This window comes from Dermacentor variabilis, chromosome 4, assembly GCF_050947875.1.
Source record: "Dermacentor variabilis isolate Ectoservices chromosome 4, ASM5094787v1, whole genome shotgun sequence".
NCBI lineage: Eukaryota > Metazoa > Arthropoda > Arachnida > Ixodida > Ixodidae > Dermacentor > Dermacentor variabilis.
The window spans coordinates 198,250,038-198,269,580 of record NC_134571.1 but is presented as its reverse complement, the minus strand read 5'-3'; the positions used below and the strand labels follow the sequence as shown (position 1 = coordinate 198,269,580).

The 19,543-nt window shown below is 47.9% G+C and overlaps 2 protein-coding genes across 7 annotated transcripts in view; one reads left to right on the top strand and one right to left on the bottom strand.

Annotated features, from left to right (window-relative positions):
- The first annotated feature begins 1,860 nt into the window (after positions 1 to 1,860).
- Positions 1,861 to 19,543, top strand: part of Hipk (Homeodomain interacting protein kinase) — a 114,952-nt gene continuing 97,269 nt past the window's right edge. For 3 of the 6 annotated variants that reach the window (XM_075690786.1, XM_075690785.1, XM_075690780.1), the window contains exon 1: positions 1,861 to 2,354. The gene's annotated coding sequence lies outside the window, so the exon portion shown is untranslated. Of the gene's footprint in view, positions 2,355 to 3,860; positions 3,954 to 3,986; positions 5,031 to 19,543 lie in introns of those variants that run through there. The other 3 variants (XM_075690784.1, XM_075690783.1, XM_075690782.1) reach the window with 3 other exon arrangements.
- Positions 11,903 to 12,406, bottom strand: LOC142578497 (uncharacterized). Its single transcript, XM_075687877.1, has one exon. It carries the CDS (start codon positions 12,404 to 12,406, stop codon positions 11,903 to 11,905), a length of 504 nt encoding a protein of 167 aa, XP_075543992.1.

Genomic DNA, 19,543 nt, shown 5'->3' with positions numbered 1-19,543 from the left:
TCGATGGGGGTAGCAGCGGAGTTCTGCACCATAGAAACGCACGTAGCGAGGCACTTTAAGTCATTCAAATGTTACCAACGCAACGTTGGTTTGACCCATCATTCGTGCTTGAAGTATTTGAGTTCCAGGAGCCAAAAGCTCATCCACTAGCTTGGAAGACGGTGTACCGGGCAAAAGACCAGGAACAATTCCCTTGCATGAGTTGTCTGGGGCTGCAAAATATGTAGTGATGGGATAGACCCGCTGACCAAGGTTCAGCTCCCTCACCTTGTACAATGCGTCGGCTACGTGTGACTGGGGTGTGCTGATGATTGCCAAGTTCTGCTGAGGTTGCAGTCGGAATATGATGTCTGGACGATCGTCGGTGGTCAAGCCGGCTGCACTCCATAGAGCACTGGCGAGTTCTGGGCGCGTCCACTTATCGAGGCAAAGTCCTTCGTGTGACCGCAGAATTATCTTTTCATCGTGCAAAAGGAAGTTGAGGCAGGTTCTGATTCCGACTGCGCTTGCGTACGGTAGGCTGGGAGGCGTCCGAAATGCCCAAGATGTTTTCGGAGGGTTGCGTCTTAGCGCGCGTTTGACGGATGCGTCGCTTATGTATGACTGTCTTCCAACAGCCACCGGTGTCGTCGTCAGTTTTGTCGTCGTAAATGTTCGGGGCAGCATCTTCCTCCATCCTTTCCTCGGTCGGAGTGTCTACCTCTCGTTGTTGGGAGGGAAAATTGGAGACGATGGGATCGGCGGCCACTCCCGCGGTATCCACCTCGGGCGTCTTCGTTGTTGTCGAGGAACGCGCTGAACGCGCGGCGGCGTTCTCCGTCGCCGACTGCGTATTCTGCTCGTTGGAAAATGACGTTGCGGTAGATAAATTCTCCATCTAAACAGAGCGGTGAATTGGCCGAAGGCCCTTTGCACGCCCGTTTAGAACATGGGCCTCGGAAGAGCTGGTCGCTTGGCGCTCTTGGTTCATGGTGCAGAAAACACGCCAAGGCAGCTATGGCCTCGGCAGGGGCAGCCGCGTTGGAACTGCTTCAGAGCTGTAGAGGCGCGGGGAGCGGCAAAAAAGTCCCGGGAAGAAAAGGCGGTCGGTGGGAAATGGCGAGAAAGCCGCTTCCCATCGCGCGAGACAGTCTGTAGCGGTCGCCAAATCGGGCGTCAGTGCCCGCTGCTTCACCTATTTTATCGCGCCGGCAGCCAGAGTCCGAGCGTAAACAAACTCCACCCCACTACACAATGCCGGCACGCCTAGGGACAAACGCCTACAACACGCGCGAAATCTCTTCCGTAGTGCCTAGGCAGAGTCACATATTCAAGGAGCAAAAGCCCTCAGATTTTCTCTCTCGGGCCCGCTCTTACTAACGCTTGCGCACAAATGGCTGGCGATCCCTCAAATGAAGGTCTCGTTGCTTTTGCTGGCTGAATCAAGTTTATATAGGTCTTTATGGCTGAATGCGGCAGCACAAACAGTGTTAGGGTTTTGTTTGGACACAAATTAGTGGCCGATGCGCCACCAACGAATGTGAATTCAGGAATGCTTAAAATTATTCACATGTTCAAAGCGGCCCTTCACCTTGCAAGCAGGAAGAACTCTCCCAAGCTCGCAAAATGTTAAGTTCCATAACCATAAATTGACAGCGATGGCTGGCCATTTAATCTACAAACCTCACAGCGACGGCTTTCTGAGAGCAACAAAAGCGAATCTCAAAGACCATACTTTAGCATACAGAAATCCCTAAGATGGACGTCACGTTGAGCCACAATTTTTGTACAATACAGAAGATAGCCGAGCCAAGCCATGCAAAGTTTGTTTTTGTTTTAGTATTTTTGAGGTCAAACGGAGCCAATCCGAGCCTGCGTCAGCCTCTCGTTTCCGACATCCCCAGCCGGTCTCTCCGTCCCCTGCGCGGCCCGTAGGCCCGAGAAGGAAACGGGGCGAAGCGGAGGACATGTTGGCTTTGAGCTCTCGAGTGCTAGCAGCGGTACCAGCAGTCAGAGTCTGTGCGGCAACCCCACGGAGGTCTGCGCTGCCTCGCGACAGCCGCAGTGCTCCCGGGATGATGAAACCACAGCGAAGCGGCTTGTCGTCCTCCGGTGTCTCGGTTGTGTGCCGTCGTTGCTAGAGCGCCCGCCTGGCCCTGCTGTTTTGAGCTGCCGACCCCCTTGCTTGCACGCCCCGACCCGACGAGTTCCGGCTGCCGTCTGGCAGCGTCGGCTGTGTTGTGTGTTTGTGACCATTGCCTGCGACGACGATGATGACTGCGTAAAGGGCTTGAAAAGTATGTGCGATCTGTCCGGCCCGTCGGAATGACTGTCGCCCGAAAACTGTTGGATGAACGTAGCGTCGGCAAACTGAGGTAAGCGCGATCGCCACCCCACATCACACTGCGCAGGAGAGCCGCCGTCCTTTGTATTGTCGCTCTTCCGTGAACTCGCGTCTCTTTATTCTGCGTTGCGTGTTTCGAGAACGCCATCGTCAGACGGACGTCGCGTGTCGTCGATTGGACGAGTGTGCTCCCGAGTGTCGTGAATGGCGCGTTGTGCATGAAATGTCCGTGCTGTGGTTGTCCCTGCGCCATCGGCCGAGGCCGCCGTCAGCTGGGCCATTGAGCGTCGCGGTTTTGCCATCGGCACGTCCCGCAGCCGTCCTTCCAGCGGAAGGTCCTTTTGTTTCGGCACGCCGCTAACGAGCGGCCCCACGAAAGGACACCCCGCCAGCGAAGCCTTGACAGATAGAAGATCCGTCCTCGCTTGGCGCCGGCTCTTTGCATCGTGGGTGCCTACGTGCGTCCAGTCATCGCGCACCGATCGGTTTTCGTAGCGCTGGACTCTGACCTGCTATCCTCACGTGGGCCTTTGCTCACGAAATCCGCGTCATCGCTGCGCACTTTAGCAGTGAACGTCGAATTGTAAGGAGCGACGTGTTGGACATTGTGCCACCGACTGGCTTTTATGGCCAGCCGAACCCCGATAGCCATTCGACGTCTCTCTCTTCCGACTGCGCGACTTTCATGGCATGCATGTCCGCCAGACCTTACGATGAAATTTCGTGTGAGCTGTCCGCGAGAGGCTGTGTATTTCTTTTTCTGTCTGAGTCATGGGCTGGTCGATGTGTCCAGCGTTGACACATGCATGTCGGCTAATCAATTTAACGGCGCTATTTCGATCGGCGGCTCCTTTCCGCGAAATGTGACGCAATTCATAGGTACTTGTCCTTTGACGAGATCGATGTATTGCGCTGTTCTGTTCTTGAAGAGAAAATAATCGCCCCCACTTCGCACCCGAAAAAAAAAAAAAATGAAATCGAGGATATGTGTAATTTACAGCGTCGCTTCAACTTCAGACCACCCAAAGTGACCTCCGTTGATTACGGGAAATACTGATACATTTGTTCCGTACCCGGTCATTAGCAGGAAAAGCTGGTCGGCATAATCCCGAGAACTGACGTCACTGCCGTCGTCTGTGCGTGCGACAGGCGAAGAAAAAACAAAGTGAGCTGCGCTATTTGCGTGCATTTTGTTGTGTTTCGGTCTTGCATATTACGTTCCTCTTCGCTGTTCCGTGAAGGTTTGCGTCATTTCCGTCTACCCCTCTGCTTGCCACTACCGTGCTCACCCTACGGGCTTCTCTGTTTTGTTTTGTCACAAGCTCCTGTTACCAAAGTTCCTCAGATCGTTTGCATCCCCGCACCCCTTTAAATAGGTGCAGTATGTGTGTTTCCGTCGCGAGCGGGTATTTGATCGCGTACGGATGCACACATTTCAGTTTCGCGTTTTGTGCTGTTTTGTCGTTCGTGCCCACGTGTGGCGCCTTCCTGACCGTCACTTCCTCCGGGGCCCTGTGTAAGCCCCCGTCACGCGCTCTTTGCTGTTTTATTTTGCTCGAAAGCTGTGCGGTGTGCGTGCTCGCCTGTGCTGTTTGGTTTGGTCGCCGCCTCGATAGCTGCCCGGCGCAAGGTCTGCCACCTTCTCCACCCCCTCCCGTGCAAATTGTCTTCGTCGACGTTTTTATTGCGTAGATGCACTTTATCGTTTCTTTAGCTATTCGGGTGAAAAAGAAAGGAAGCAAGGCCAGTTGTAACAGAGCTTTCAGCTTGTGGGGTTCACTGTCCGACGGAGGTGGCGACGCGGTTATGCGTCGCATGTGGACTCCGCGATAAGGAACATGCCGCGGGCGCGATTATTTTTCTTTTTCCCGTGCCACCGGTTCGGGTCGACGCTGTGGTCAATCACCTTCTGTGTGACACTTTCTGCGTTGCGACCCGCATCAAAATACGCGATGAGGGCACGCAAGCCCGCGGCGCAGTTTCAGATAAGGGTCTACTGGTTATCCGGGAAGCTCACTACCAAGCGTGACCCCCCTTCCCCCCCATTTCTTTATTTTGCATTTTTTTTGCTGAATAACGTACCCTTGTATCGCGTCGCTGGAAATTCGCTGCTCTGAAGTGATCGAGGTGGGTGGGCAACGCCGTTGGCGCAGCCAGCAGCAATGCCGACCGCGGCAGCCACATCGAAAGCAATCTTGTTCCCGGAGCTTCCGAAACGACGCCCTTCCGAGTTCCTTGACGGGGCGACAAGGAAAAAAAAAAAAAAGACATAGGAGGGGCACAGTCTCGCTGCTGCGTTGCGTCACGCTGCAGAAGACCACAGCGACGCAAGGCACCGGGCCCGTGTCGACGCCAGCGTAGGCGAACAGCAGACGCGAACACAAAAGACGAAAAAGTGCGCTTTTGCGAAGTGTGCCACCACCGCGGTGTCGCTGTGGTGTGGTCTTTTTTCGGAAGCGCACCAGTGGAGCGTGCGGCGCGCGCGAGCTCGGCTGCCGAAACGTGTCGCCTCGTTTTTCCCCGGCCTCGCTCGGGGTCTTGACGTCAGGCAGACGACGCTCGAGTGGGTAGCCGCGCCTCGGCCCTAGCTCGGTCACCGTTCGGGGCGTCGGAAGCGAGGTGTCCCCCCCTGGATTGCGTTGGAAGCCTATTGCCCTGCCACAGCTGCCGTCGTACCATCGTAGCATGGGCACGTCGAGTACAGCCGGTAAACGGACCTTTCATTTCTCCTGCACGAACCCTTCGCTCGCGCCTTCCTGCATCGGCTGAACCGATCGCGGTGCCTTGCACAGCTTACGTACTTGTGCCAGCATCTGCTGCAAGCTTTCAGCGCAGTTATCGCCCTCCATGAGCAATCTGCTGCTGCACTGTGCCAGAAGTTAACCTGCCCCGTATAACGGCATCCTCGCAGGAAACCTATTTAGGTGCGCCCCTTTGGCGCTGCGCAAGAACCACGTTGTTACAGTAGAAGTGCGCGATACGTTGCACCTGCTTTCGCCGGCGACGCCGTTAAGGCGGTCTTCTACCGCGATTGTAGTTGCGCAGTGTTGCATTAATAGACGCACGGTGGGGGTGGATGGATGGATGGATGGAAGGTAGGAGCGTCCCCTTTGAAGCGGGGTGATGACAGTTGCCACCATGCTCAGCTTTTTATTTTTAACTGTGTTGTAAGTTATTAAAATTCGCCATTTTCTTTAAATACGTCTTCCTACACCTTAAACCTTTGTCACCTCTCTGCTTTTGAGCCACCAATCCTCCAATTGCTTTTTGCTAATTTCCACCGCATATTTATATACATGACTATTGTTATTGCTGAGCTGTAGGGCCTCGGGAAGCGTGACTGTGCCCGCATCAACATCGGGATGAATACCATCACATTTTAGTATGAGGTGTTCTATTGTTTCTACAGATTTACCACACGCAGTACATGTGTCTTCTTCGTTAACTTTATTTTTATAGCTCCACATTCTAAGACATCCTGACATAGCTTCAAAGAGTAGGGCACTGCCTCTTGAGTTATCATACAAGGCTTCCTTCCTGATCTACTGTTTCCGGTATCGATATAGTTCCACACTATGCTTCTTTTCCATTGAATTTATCCAATTTTTACCTTCCGTGTTTTTAACCTGTCGTTTAATGCTCTGTCTTTCTCCGTCCTCTTGTCTGGCATACTTACTAGTTAGCTTCCTAGTTCTTTTCCGCCATTGTGAGCCAATGCTCTTTCTGTATAGGTATTTAAATACCTTAGCTGCCCATCTGTTATCGTCGAATTTCCTCAGGCGTTTTTCGTATAGGATTTTACTCTGAGATTCCCGTGCTTCGACTGATGCCCATCCCATATCCCCCTGTACTGCTTTGTTTGTTTTTCCCGTAGGTCCCTACTGCTAATCTTCCAACAGCTCTCTGATTTACTTCTAGTCTCGACTGAACTTCTGCCCTTAAGCACAGGACCACATTCCTGAAAGTAAGCCAAGGCACCATTACTCCCTTCCAAATACCTCTCAGTACCTCATACGTGTTGTACACCCACAATGCCCTGTGTTTCACTATCCCGGCATCTCTTCGCCCTTTTGATATGGGAGACTGTCCGTGCTTTTCCTTATACATCTGCCCTTTGTTTATTCATGTTTATCCATACCCTGAGATATTTGTATTCGGCCACTCGGGGTATTTCATGTCCTTGTATTGTAAGCTACTGATCAGTTGTATCGTTGAAAAACATACCACCAGACTTAGCTGCACTAAAACTGAAACCTAAACTGAAACCTAAGCCTTCGTCTCCACAGTAATTAACCAAAGTTTGCAAATCTTCCTGGCTATCTGCTAACAGCACAATATTGTCTGCATACATTAAACCCAGCAGTCACTGCTTAAATGAAATTTCTAAAGGTCATTCATTGGTTACGGGGGCAGATAGTCCCTGGTCAGTGTCTCCTCTGGTGTTGTCTTAGTTCTCATGTGGCCTGCATATTTGCCAAAAGTTGAGGAGCGCATCATTCAGTGGATCAGTAAAGCATAGCTAAATAGTCCTGATGACAAAAGTCGGGTGTGGTTTTATTAATTCTTCAGTTCTGATTCTTTTTAGCTGGTTCACTCGTGCATTTCATAACACTTTGCAGTTAGATCTGTCTGGCCTCATTGACTGCATCCCCGTGCTTGACACCGCACTCTACACTGAGTTTGGGGCTGTTGGCATGAATGTTTGTTGGCAGTGTTGAGTTCTGCAGTCTACTTTCTGCACTGTTTAAGATGGTGACTGGTGGCTTACTCGAATGCACATTGCCCCTAACTAAAACAAAAGCTTCTGCACTCTAGGCTTCTGAAAAAAATTCACACATCTGGAGGAGTATTCTGTAGGTGTCCACTATGTGGACTGTCCATTTCAGAGCGCACTCGTTGAATTGAGCGCGAAACTGGTAGGGCAGCCACCAGTCATCAGCGCCGTCTATCAAGCTCTAGCCATTCAGTGCACACTGAAATGGACAGTTCGTTAGAGCACGTTGTGGGGCTAGTTGGTTCATGGCTTTCAAAAGATGAAGCACCAACAGAGACAGCACACTAAGAAGGAACAAAGACAGGACAAGGCACTACTTGCAACTGTTTATTGAGTTTAAAAGCAGCTGAATATATAGCCATGGGGAGAGGGGGAGGAAAAAAAAGAGGCAGCACTGATTATGTGAGTGCACACACAGGAGATGTATATGAAGGGAATCACAAGATTAACCAATGTCTAAAACTTATCTAAAAACATGCTTTCATTTGTGTAAACATTCAGAGGTGGGGTGCTGACGCAGGCGTCCCCTTTCCTTAAAATCTGGTTGGCCTCCAACAGTTCACGTGCCACAGTATCTTTGTTTTTAAACATTATTGTTGTATCATGCAGCCTTGCTTCACACTTACTTATTTGCATTCCCACAGGCCTTGCAATAAAGTGGCAAGTTTGAGCCATAGCCATTTTTCAGCGAAAGCTTGTGCTCCCGCAGGCATTCATTCATACATCGACCAGTTTGGCCGATATACTCTTTCTCACACTTCAGCGGTATGCTGTATTCAACCCCTTTTTTCACATTTCACAAAAGGGTTTGTATGTTTTAATAGAGCACTCTCTTATAGTCATCAGATCTAATCACGCGGCACAAAGTAGCAAGTTTTTGGGGCACGGAAAGAGCCACAGGAACTTCGTATTTCACGATGATGTGTTTAAGATTATGTGCCACTTTGTGTAAATATGGTATCACCACTGGTTTAGCTTTCTTCTCAAATGTTTGACCTTCTTCACTGCTTCTTTCTCTTTATTTTTTCACCTTTTTTAAACAATGCCTCCGAAACTGCACCCAAAACCAAATATGGAAAGCCAGCCTTCCTGTCTCTGAATATTTACATAAATGAAAGCATGTTTTTAGATAAGTTTTAGATTTTGGTTAATCTTGTGATTCCCTTCGTCTACATCTTCTGTGTTCTCGCACATGCGCATTCACGCAATCAGTGCTCCCACTTTTTTCTTCCCCTCTCCCTGTGGCCATATATTCAGCTGCTTTTGACCTCGGCAAACAGTTGCAAGTAGCACCTTGTCCTGTCTTTGTTCCTTCTTAGTGTGCTGTCTCTGTTGGCAATTCATCTTTTGAAATATGGGCAGTTTACTTGATGCACACTTACAGAATACCACCCTTGTTAGCAATTCTGGAGGCTGCACAGGAAGTTCAAAATGGTCATAAAAGCATGCAGGATGCAGATTGTATCCCCACAGGAAAATTAATATTACCTTGCAGACTTGTTCATTCACTTAGTCAGCACTGCACATGCTCTGTCATGCGTGTGGAAATTTTCCCGTTGCTTACATTGCAGCATTGTGGCAAGTAATCACACATAGATCATGACCCCACTTGTCTTGCTTTTGTTCTGAAGATTAGACTTGTCCAATTCTTCTTGCTTCCTGGTTTTTGCAAGTATTTATTCATATTTTATTAAGTTCATCACTTCTGAGTGGATTTGTGGTACAACCCTGAACCCCGGACATGGTATGAAGTCCAACTTAAACAGTAAGCCACACTACAAATACATCTGCATGATTCTCCCTTTTGGAAATGAATTTACAGTGACCCATTACTGAGACATTCTCTAATTTGCAAAGGTTTCTGGTCATTATCAGTAGTTCATTAATGTTTCAGAACCCATATGGGTTCTTTGTCCGCAATGCAGTAGGCATAAGCTCATAATTGGTATAACTATGCAGCTTAATTAATAGCATTATTTGTTGGGAATTAAGCAAGGTGCCATATGCCGGTTCATCAGTATAGCTTGTGTGAGCGGTTGGGAGGCAGGGAATAAAAGTGTTTCTTATCAGACAAGGGGCTGCTTATATAAGGACGTACAAATATGAGCATGCGCACTTCGTACCGTAAGGGCACGTGTTAACATGACAGTGCGCATACTTGCATCTTCCTTCTTTTTGAAGAGAAAACAAAGAACAAAAAAGTTTACAATTTCGCATGTCAGGGACCTAATGCTGTGGTCTCTGGCAGGGGGTAACGTTGTGGCGGTCTACGCTGACGATCACTTCTACGAAGGATGTCCTCAGGTTGTGGCTTCGCCATCTGGTCAGGCTGGGATGGTGAAGCTCCGCAGAAACTGTAGCTTCAGGGTCCGACATGGGTTGCATTTCTTTGGAACTGAGATGCTCCCTGGTGCACCGCAGCTCTTGTCCGCTGTCTGTAAGTAGGGTGTACGACCGAGGTGTGCCTGCAGGGCCTACAACCACAGCTGGCGACCAGGTTCTGCGTATGGTGTCATGCACTGATACTGGAGACCCGCTGCGAAGATGGGGTAGACGCTTGGCCGTCCGGTTGTAGAAGATCCGCTGCTTTGCTCTTATTTCCTGGAGGCCATTGCGAACGGCTTGAGGTGGCAGCGTCTGCGGTTCGAGGTGCTGGGGGAGAACCGGCAACTGCATCCTTGTTTGGCGGCCCATCAACCTTTGCATGGGTGACTTTAGTTGCTCGTCCCTTGGCACGTTTCACCACTCCAGCAGGGCGCTGTAAAATTCCAGGGTTGCAAAAGGACACTTCGTTAGCAGTTTTTTCGCCTCCTGCACTGCACGCTCCACCATGCCGTTACCACGAGGATAGTACGGGCTTGAAGTTACGTGGGCAATTCCGAGCTGCGCAGCAAAAGAGCGGAAGCACGCGCTGTTGAAAGGTGGGCCGTTATCACTGCACAGCTTTGCCGGAATTCCATGAGTCGCGAAGACGAGCATGCACGCATTGTTCACCGCTGTCGCTGTTGTCTGACATAGCTTTTGAACCTTGAAAGAGAATGAGTAGAAATCCACAAGGATTAGATAGGACTGGTCATCGTGGTGGAAAATATGAAGCCCTGCTACTTGCCATGGCAGGCCTGGTATCTCGTGGCTCAGCATAGGCAGTCTAGTGTTCCTGCGCTTGTACTTTTCGCACGCTGCGCATGACTTAGCTAGTGCCGAGATGTCTGCATTCATGCCGGGCCAGAACATTACTTCTCTGGCTCTCATCTTCATTTTTTCTTCGCCTCCATGTGCGGTGTGTAGCAAGCGCAGAATTTCCGGTCGCTTGGCAGGAGGAATGACTATTTTATTGGTTCTGAGTAGCAGGCCTTCCTCAACATGCAGCTCGTTGCGGTAACACCAGTATGGACGCAGGGCATGCGGCACATGGTTCTTCGTTTCCGGCCATTCTGTGCTCGAGTAATGGCGCAGTTCAGCCATACTGGCGTCTTTGTTAGTTTCGTGCCGAATACTCTCGAGCTGCTGGTCTGACACAGGAAGCGAAAAAATAACGCTGACTTGAAATTGTTCTGTCTCGTCGGTTAGTTCCGTAGCACTCGAGAAGCGAGAAAGCGCATCAGCTAGGAACAACCCCTTTCCTGGTTTGAACGTCACCTTGATTGGGAATCTTTGCAAAACAAGCCTCATGCGCTGCAGTCGTAGCGGGCATTCACAAAGTGGCTTTTTGAATATAGATTCCAGAGGCCTGTGATCCGACTCGACGGTAACCTCCGACTGCCCGAAGATATAATCTTGAAATTTTGTGCAACCATGAACAATTGCCAATGTTTCCTTCTCGATCTGCGTGTAGCGCTTCTGTGCTTCCGTTAGCGAATGGGATGAGTGGGCAGCTGGCTGCCCATCCTGTAGAAGAACAGCTCCTACGCCATGCTGACTGGCGTCTACTGACAAGGTCAATGGTTTTTCTTGGTTAAAGTGGGCAAGGACTGGCGCCTTTGTGAGGGTCGCACGAAGCTGACAAAAGCTGTTATCTTGCTGGTCTGTCCAGACCCGCGCAACGTCCTTTTTCAACAGCTCGCGAAGCGGCGCTGACAACATGGATATGCTAGAGACAAACTGAGCCACGAAGTTGATCATGCCAAGGAAAACTTGCAGTTCCTTACGGTTTTGTGGTGGCGGTACTTGCATAATGTCTTCGACTCTGCTCGGGTCCAGGCACAGTCCCTTTGGAGTCGGAATGTGGCCCATGTAGCAAACTCTGGGCTGGAGGAAATTGCACTTGTTCTATTGACCTTCAGGTTGTGTTGTCTACACCGGGACAGCAAAGCCGCTAAATTTCTGTCGTGTTGCTCTGGCGACTGGCCCCAAACCAATATGTCGTCCGTAATGACGGCAACGTCCCTCAAGCCCTCTAGTACCTGGTGCATCACTCGCTGAAAAATTTCCGGCGCGGAAGTGATGCCGAACGGCATGCGCAGGAATCTGTATCGCCCGTAGGGTGTGCTCATAGTGCATAGGCGGGAGCTTGATTCGTCCAACTTAATCTGCCAGAATCTTGACGATGCATCCAGAGTAGAAAAGAGTTTCGCTCCATGCAGCCGCGGTAGGATATCTTCTAACGTCGGCATGTGGTAGTGCTCTCTCAGAAGTGCCTTATTTAAGTCGGATGGGTCCAAGCATATGCGTACTTTTTCTTTCTTGACTACCACAACCATGTGACTAGACCAGGAAGTCGGTTCTGTTACCTTAGCAACAACGCCGTTGTGCTCCATCCTGGGGTCCAGCTCAGCTCGGACGCGCTCCTGAAAGGCGATGGCGATTCATCGCACTGGCTTTACCACGCCTCGAGCTTCGGGCTTCAGCTCCATGTGGTAGGCTACGTCTTTAATTTCTCCCAGCCCCTGGAAAACATCTCGAAATCTATCTACTATTTCTTTAGTTTCCAAGGCGTCCACAGTGTTTATGTGGCCAATCAGCCCTAAGCGTTCAGCCACCTTGCCACTCAATGTAACAGGAACAGCTTGTTTCACGATAAATAATAGCGCCGTGGTAGACTGCGTCGTACTGGCGACCTGAAGCTTGATCTTCTTCATCGCCTTTTCTATGTGCCCGAAAAATGGCCGTAGCATAGAGTGGCAGTCTTGTGCTGGCTTCGTAGTTATGTTTCTGAGTGTCACTTCGGGCATGATGCAACAGTTGGCTCCGGTATCAATTTTGCAGCGTATGGCGGAACCTGCGATGTCGACAGTCACTGACCAGCGGTCTTGGTCATCAGTTGCATTGACTTCGAGGGTTTGAAGAAAATAGCCCTCGTCCTCTGCCATTTCGACCTGTTTTATCTTGCATGCTTGGCCCCTCGGTCTCTCTTCTGGTTGACAACCACGCGCGAAGTGGTTTCGGCCGCCACTCTTGTTACAGCGCTTGCCTTGCGCAGGGCACTTTTCCGTGTGTGAAAGAGCAGTTTGGGCAAATTCCGAGGCTAACTTTTGATTTCACAGCATTTACGGTGACCTCATCGGTAGTGCTTACTTCTGCCTCCCTGATCTCGTTAAAGTGCTCCTTCGCTTGTTCCCTTGCTCGGCATATTTCCACTGTTTTGGCATACGATGGATTTTCAGACAGAAGTTTCTGCTGCAGGTCCTTGTCTCTAAATCCTAGAATTATTCGACTGCGCAGTAACCTGTGCTCTAGCTCTCCGAATTCGCACAAGCGAGCAAGAGTTCGGATATCGATCAGCCACTCGTTAAAAGATTCGCCCTCACGTTGATCTCGGGAGCCGAAACGAAACTCGTTGAACGATAAATTCGTCGCTGGTTTGTAGTGGGCCTCGAAATTTTCAGTCAACTTATCGAGGTCTTGCTTTTCGTCCTCATTTGCGAATTTGAAAGTATAGAACACCCGCCTTGCTTCTTCACCAATTGTCACAAGAAGTGTTGCTGCCTGAACTTCTTTAGGCTGCTTCCTTAGTCCGGTCGCCGTAGAAAATAGAGTAAACTCACTTTTCCAGATGATCCAGTTCTGGTAGGCGTCACCCGTACTTTCTAGTGGCTTTGGCGGTGGTAGAACCGTCGACGCCATACTTCTTTCTCTGGAGTGTACTAGGGGTGCAGCTGGACGAGGGTGCGGGGAAAAACAGCAGTGAGCGCGGCTTGTGAAACGCGTCGCCGCCCCACTTCTGACACCATGTGAACGGTCGGGAGGCAGGGAATAAAAGTGTTTCTTATCAGACAAGGGGCCGCTTATATAAGGACATGTACAAATATGAGCATGCGCACTTTGTACAGTAAGGGCACGTGTTAACATGACACGTGCGCATACTTACAGCTTGTATTAGTAAAGATTCGAGTAATAACCTCTTCGTCACATTTCTTTCTTGAACGAAAAATGATGCGTTGTCCCAGTCATCGACAACATGGTTGCACTTGCGTGCATGCTCCATGTTACACCAGCTGTTGACACCATTCGTGGGAATGTCTGTCATGTTTTCTGTCAATCGATGAATTTTATGCAGAAAGTTTTTTGTCTGCATGAAAATGCGAAAAGGCAGTGATGGAAGGAGATTGTTCTAAGCTGTTGATATTTCAGTCAGTTTGGTTAGGGTGGGGATGTGATGGGCAAGCCACCTAATATGGCTTTACACATAGCCCCTTGCAAGCTATCTTGTCTACTTGAAGTATCAGCATAATGTTTCTGACTTGGAATTTTTTTTCCCCTTTAAATGAGGAGTCTGGGCTCTTTAAACCCACAGCGGTAGCTCAATGGCCATAGCAATCTGCTACTAAATACGAGGTTGCGGGTCCGATTCCCCGCTACGGAAGTTGCATTTTGGGGGTGGAATGTAAAAGTGCTCGTGTGCCATGCTTTGAATGCACATTAAAAAAAACCGAAACAGTCAAACGTAATTCAAAGCCCCCCCCTCCCTCCCTCCTGGTAGTATCCCTCATAGCCCATTTTGCAGCTTCAGGACGTTAAACCACAGAGGTCAAACCCTAGAACTGGCAAACTTCAGTGGCCTATATTATTTATATAATACTTTATTTTACAGCCCAATAGACTCTTTTCATAATTGTAAAGCTAGCTGTTCTGTGTAGCAGTTTGCCCAACTAATATGACATCATAGTCATCAAGCACAGCTTGCTTGTGTTATGATATGGGAAATGTAAACGTGGCTTTCATGGTGAGAGCATGTACAAGAGGCAAGCCCCTCTCTGCATGATGTGCAGCTGGCATTTTGCCTTCATTTAAACGATGGTGGGTGCTTCGATTAGTAAGATAAGTGTGCCTGGCAGTGAAACCTTCTAACAATGAAAAGGGTTAATTTTGTTTTCAATACCCAGGACTTGGGTGGGTAATGATGATGTCATAATACACTAGCTGCCATGTGGGAATACAGTAAAGAGGAAATGTGTGTGGCACTCTTAGCTTTTTATGAGAAATGTCGCCACATTAGCCTCATTACTACACAATGTCAAGAAATTTTTCTACGAGTGATGATGTCAGTGACATCAGGTCTGGCATTTTTGTACAACTAGCATCAAATTAAGATATTTTGTTTGCCAATGTTCAGGATGGTTATGGAAAGTGTGATCATTTATGCTCGAGAAGCATTTCGTAGAGATTCTACAACTTCTAAGATATAGTCCAAAAACTTGGCACATAAAGAGACAGAGACATAGGGCGCAAGCACAACACAAGCACTGCTATCAACTGAAGGTTTTATGAAAAACATAGATTATATACTGAAAAATTGCTAATGCGCTTACATGCGAAGCAAAATTATACAGCAGGAACATACCAACACAGGTGTGTTTGTCAAAACAAGGCTAGATAGCAAACTGATACAGGATATGAAGTACGTGTGTTGCTGTCATCCTGCTCCCAATGCGGCAATCTTGAAGTTTACTGTTCCTATTGAGATATGTCAGTACTTCTATAATGCGCTGAGGGGACGTACAGCATTTTAATCATTATGCTTGTGTCCCTTAAACATAGCAAAGCTCTGCATCGTTCAGTTGTTATTGTATGTTGTACACATGCGGTGGGTGCGACATCTCTGTTTTTAGTCCTAGCTGCAGATACCACAGTTTGATTAAGGCGGTACGCAAAAAAATGCTCGTGTATGATGCTTTCCAGAGGGTAAAAAATTAATGGGCAGTCTAGAGTGTCATTTATGTGCAGTGCTGCTTTGGGATGTTAAGAGGAATGCTGATATGTATTTGATGACGTTTGTTTAATTAAGCAAAAAAAAAAGCAGTTCAAACTTATCTGTTGTAGTAGGTAGATTTTTCGTTTAGGCAATCAATTTTTAAAGAAAAATTCTTGAAAATTGCCAAACTTCGAAAAACTTGAGTGTAAAATTTACGACTCTATAGCCTAGCAATTAAAAGTATATATCACTCGTGTAAACTGTGCTCTATTGTGACATTAAAGCAGACAAAATTTATGTATTATATGCTGCTCTGAATAGTACCACTTATTTGTGAGTAGGACTTTCACAGAACCCTCGTAAACCTCCTATGTATACCACTCCTTTCTGTAATGTCTTTGGCCCTGGAAAGTATTTTAAAGGGACACTAAAGGTTACTATTAAGTCAACGTTGACTGGTGAAATACCATCACAGAAACCTCGAAACGCTTGTTTCGTGCCAAGGAGAGACTTATTTTAAGAGAAAATGCGTTCTGAAGCGTCCGTGTACCTCTAGCGCAGTTCAAATCGCCCGCCCTCCGATCGAGGAGTACTGACATCATGGTCTCATAGTGACGTTGCGCCATCGGCGAGTAGAACGGCGTCCGCAAACGGGCTACGGCTTTTCTTCGCAAAACGCGAACGCGCGGCCAGAAACAGAGCCAAGACAGAGCCGACAGCAGAGCGAAAGCGGGATTATGGTGGCTAGCGGAAGGAGAAACGAATTACGTCCCACATTACGTCCCACAGCACACGGAGAGTCCGTTTTCGTTAAACTATAGGCTGCGGCGAGCTCGCAGCGTGGTCGGCGTGGTCTATGAGAAGCGACGAGCCTTTTCACACTCGCAACAGGGCATAAAAATGTGCGAATCGACGCAAAACTCGGCCTAGAAACGTGCTTCGCCACAGCCAGGGCTCAATACGACCCAAGCTGGCACGACCCAGATGTCGTTTCCCGCACCGCCACCAGGCGCCGCTACTATACCTCAAACTCCAGCGCAAGACGCCCATAAGCTGGTACTTCATTCTATGACGCAAACTTCGACGCTTGTCGCAATGGACCCTGACACCGACAGATTGGCTCGCGATGGTGGGCTCAACTTCAGCGATTTGAGCACCGACGAGCGCGACCTGCTGCTGAGGGCTCGCACTGCCGGCGTCGTTGCGTACTACGACGGCGGCCTCGACACCGGCTCTCCGGAGCGGGAAAGCAACGAGGGCTTCCCACGACATCACATGGACGTGGCATTCTCGCTGCTTGTTCCAAATGAAAGTTTCGCGAGCCAGCAGAACCCTCACAGCGCGACGCGATAACGAAACTACTGAAACTCCAAAGCGTGCGCGGCGCAGAATCGAGCGCGCAGAGTCGAGCGAAAACGAAACCTTTCGAACACCTATATTACTGAAGGGTAACGTCAAAATGTTATTTTTTCTTAGAATCGAATAGACGTAGACAAGTAGCATTTTTTTCCGTCTTATAATCGAATGAAATGATATTTTTAATACGAGTAGTTGAGTATTAGTAACACAAATTATGAGGAGTCCTTTCGTCATCGGGTTAGTACCGGAATGTCGCTGGGGGGTCTCAAATCGTGTCATGCATTTACCTCAATTTCTCGGTTACTAAAGCTCTGTTCGCGATTATATTGACGCCTTAGGCGTTCTAGAACATTGCTGTACCACTTTAACTTGAGTTTCTGGTAACCTTTAGTGTCCCTTTAATAAATAAATAAATAAAAATGGTGTGTAAGCTGGAAACTTGTACGTCACATTTGTCTATTTAGATGCTTGAACATAGTTTACAGAACTGGGATAGCTGGTTTTAGTACACAGTTGCGAATTTGTAATCTTTGTACATCACTGTTGATTTTTGATAATTGGCGAAAAAAAGAAAATTGAGCCCTAAATTAAAATTCTATTGTGTATTGACAGCACTTGTTGTTTCGCACATATTTGAATTGGGAAATCAGTGTGTGACCCCTCAATCCCAGATTGTCAAAACTTATCTGGAGCCTCGCTCCGCTGTATGCTCATAATGAAGTAGTGGTTTTGGCAGATAAACATGCCTGCCCACTCTCCCAAAGTTCTTGTAATGTTCATTTTGCGAAAGGTGTGCTTGTTCTATGATTTTAATAAGGTAGTGTCAAGTTTTATGAAAAATAGATTCTGTTTACAACGATCTTTTAATAAAGGAACACTAAAGCAGAACACTAAATGAGTTTAGATAGATAAAACATTCTTTCAAAACTCTGTGTTCGTTAACTTTGAAATAACAATTTGACTATTAGAAAAGAAAATGCAGGTCAGTTTCAGTTTTGAATTTGGTGGCGTATCCCCAATGCAGGGACACCAATGTGACGCCACGGATGTCAAAGCATTTTTCTCTAATCTGGTCTGCGTTCGTTCAGCAAAAGTTCCCGGAACTCTCCATGTTCAATCTTTGGTTCCTTTAGAAGCTCTAAAGAATTGCCGAGGCCCTAGAAGGTGCTGTCGAAATGCGTGATGTCGCAGTAAGATGGTGCAGTGGAAGGAGGCATTGTCACCCACTTTTTGCGATTGAGCTTTTTTTGTGGCTTACCAAGCATCTTATTGTGGTGAGAGTGGTGTTTACGATATTGTAGAAGAGTAGTTTACTGATACAGAAGAAATTATTTTTCTATTCTTTAGTGTCCCTTCAAAGGTGTTAAAAACGATGAGCCAGAACAATATTGCGAAAACTGCATACAAGAAGTTAGTGCCTGTGCTGACCTGCAGTGGCCGCACAACACAAGATGCCATTTACACATTTTGATGTTCGCCGGTTGGCAGGCATGCATAGAAAACCAGAATTTATTGTTTTAGCTGGCCCTGGGGTAATTGTTCCTCGTAAGCTCCGTGGATAACCATCACTGGTGTATCGGGATGCACTAGAGAAATATGAAGCTTTGTTTCGCATGCTTGAATAATGCTTCAATAGAACTAGTTTTTTAGGTATATGGATTATCCCTGCAGACTAAATGTACCGCTGAGTGGAATGCGTATTGCCCACAGTATAACGCTGCATTGAGCTGTATGCACGCAAGTGTTTGGATGCCCGCTGTAATTTTAGCATGGGTTCATATGTTAGCTCTAAATACTGATACAGGGGTGCTGGTTGCTGGCAATGGTAACACTACCACACCGCTATGAAGTTATTTGCAAAAGTGCCTAATAAAGCTGCGGCACTCGTGACATGCATGTTTGCCCCCTCCCCCCCCCTATACTAATCTATATTGTGTTTTTCCTTTCTTTAACAGTGCGTGCATGAACCAACCCTTATATATAGCTTCCATTGATTACGAGAAAGCCCTCGATTCAGTCAAAACCTCACCGGTCAAGGAGACATAACGGAATCAGGGTGTAGACAAGCTGTATGTAAAAATACTGAAAGATATCTATAGTGGCTCTACAGTCACTGTAGTCCTGCATAAGGAAAGCAACAAAATCCCAATAAAGAAAGGCGTCAGGCAGGGAGATACGATCTCTCCAATGCTACTCACAGCATGTTTAGAGGAGGTATTCAGAGACCTGAATTGGGAAGAATTGGGGACAAGAGTTAAAGGAGAATACCTTAGTAACTTGCGATTCGCTGATGATATTGCCTTGCTTTGTAACTCGGGACCAACTGCAATGCATGCTCACTGACCTGGAGAGACAAAGCAGAAGAGTGGGTCTAAAAATTAATCTGCAGAAAACTAATGTTTAACAGTCTCAGAAGAGAACAGCAGTTTGCTATATGTAGCGAGGCACTGGAAGTGGTAAGGGAATACATCTACTTAGGGCAGGTAGTGACGGCGGATCCGGATCATGAGCCTGAAATAATCAGAAGAATAAGAATGGGCTGGGGTGCATTTGGTAGGCATTCTCAGATCATGAACAGCAGGTTGCCATTATCCCTCAAGAGAAAAGTTTATAACAGCTGTGTCTTACCAGTACTCGCATACGGGGCAGAAACCGGGAGGCTTACGAAAAGGGTTCTACTTAAATTGAGGGTGACGCAACGAGCTATGGAAAGAAGAATGATGGGTGTAACATTAAGGGATAAAAAAAGAGCAGATTGGGTGAGGGAACAAACACAAGTTAATGACATATTAGTGGAAATCAAGAAAAAGAAATGGGAATGGGCAGGACATGTAATGAGAAAGGAAGCTAACCGGAAGTTACGGACTGGATTCCAAGGGAAGGGAAGCGTAGGAGGGGGCAGCAGAAAGTTAGGTGGGCGGATGAGATTAAGAAGTTTGTAGGGACAACATGGCCA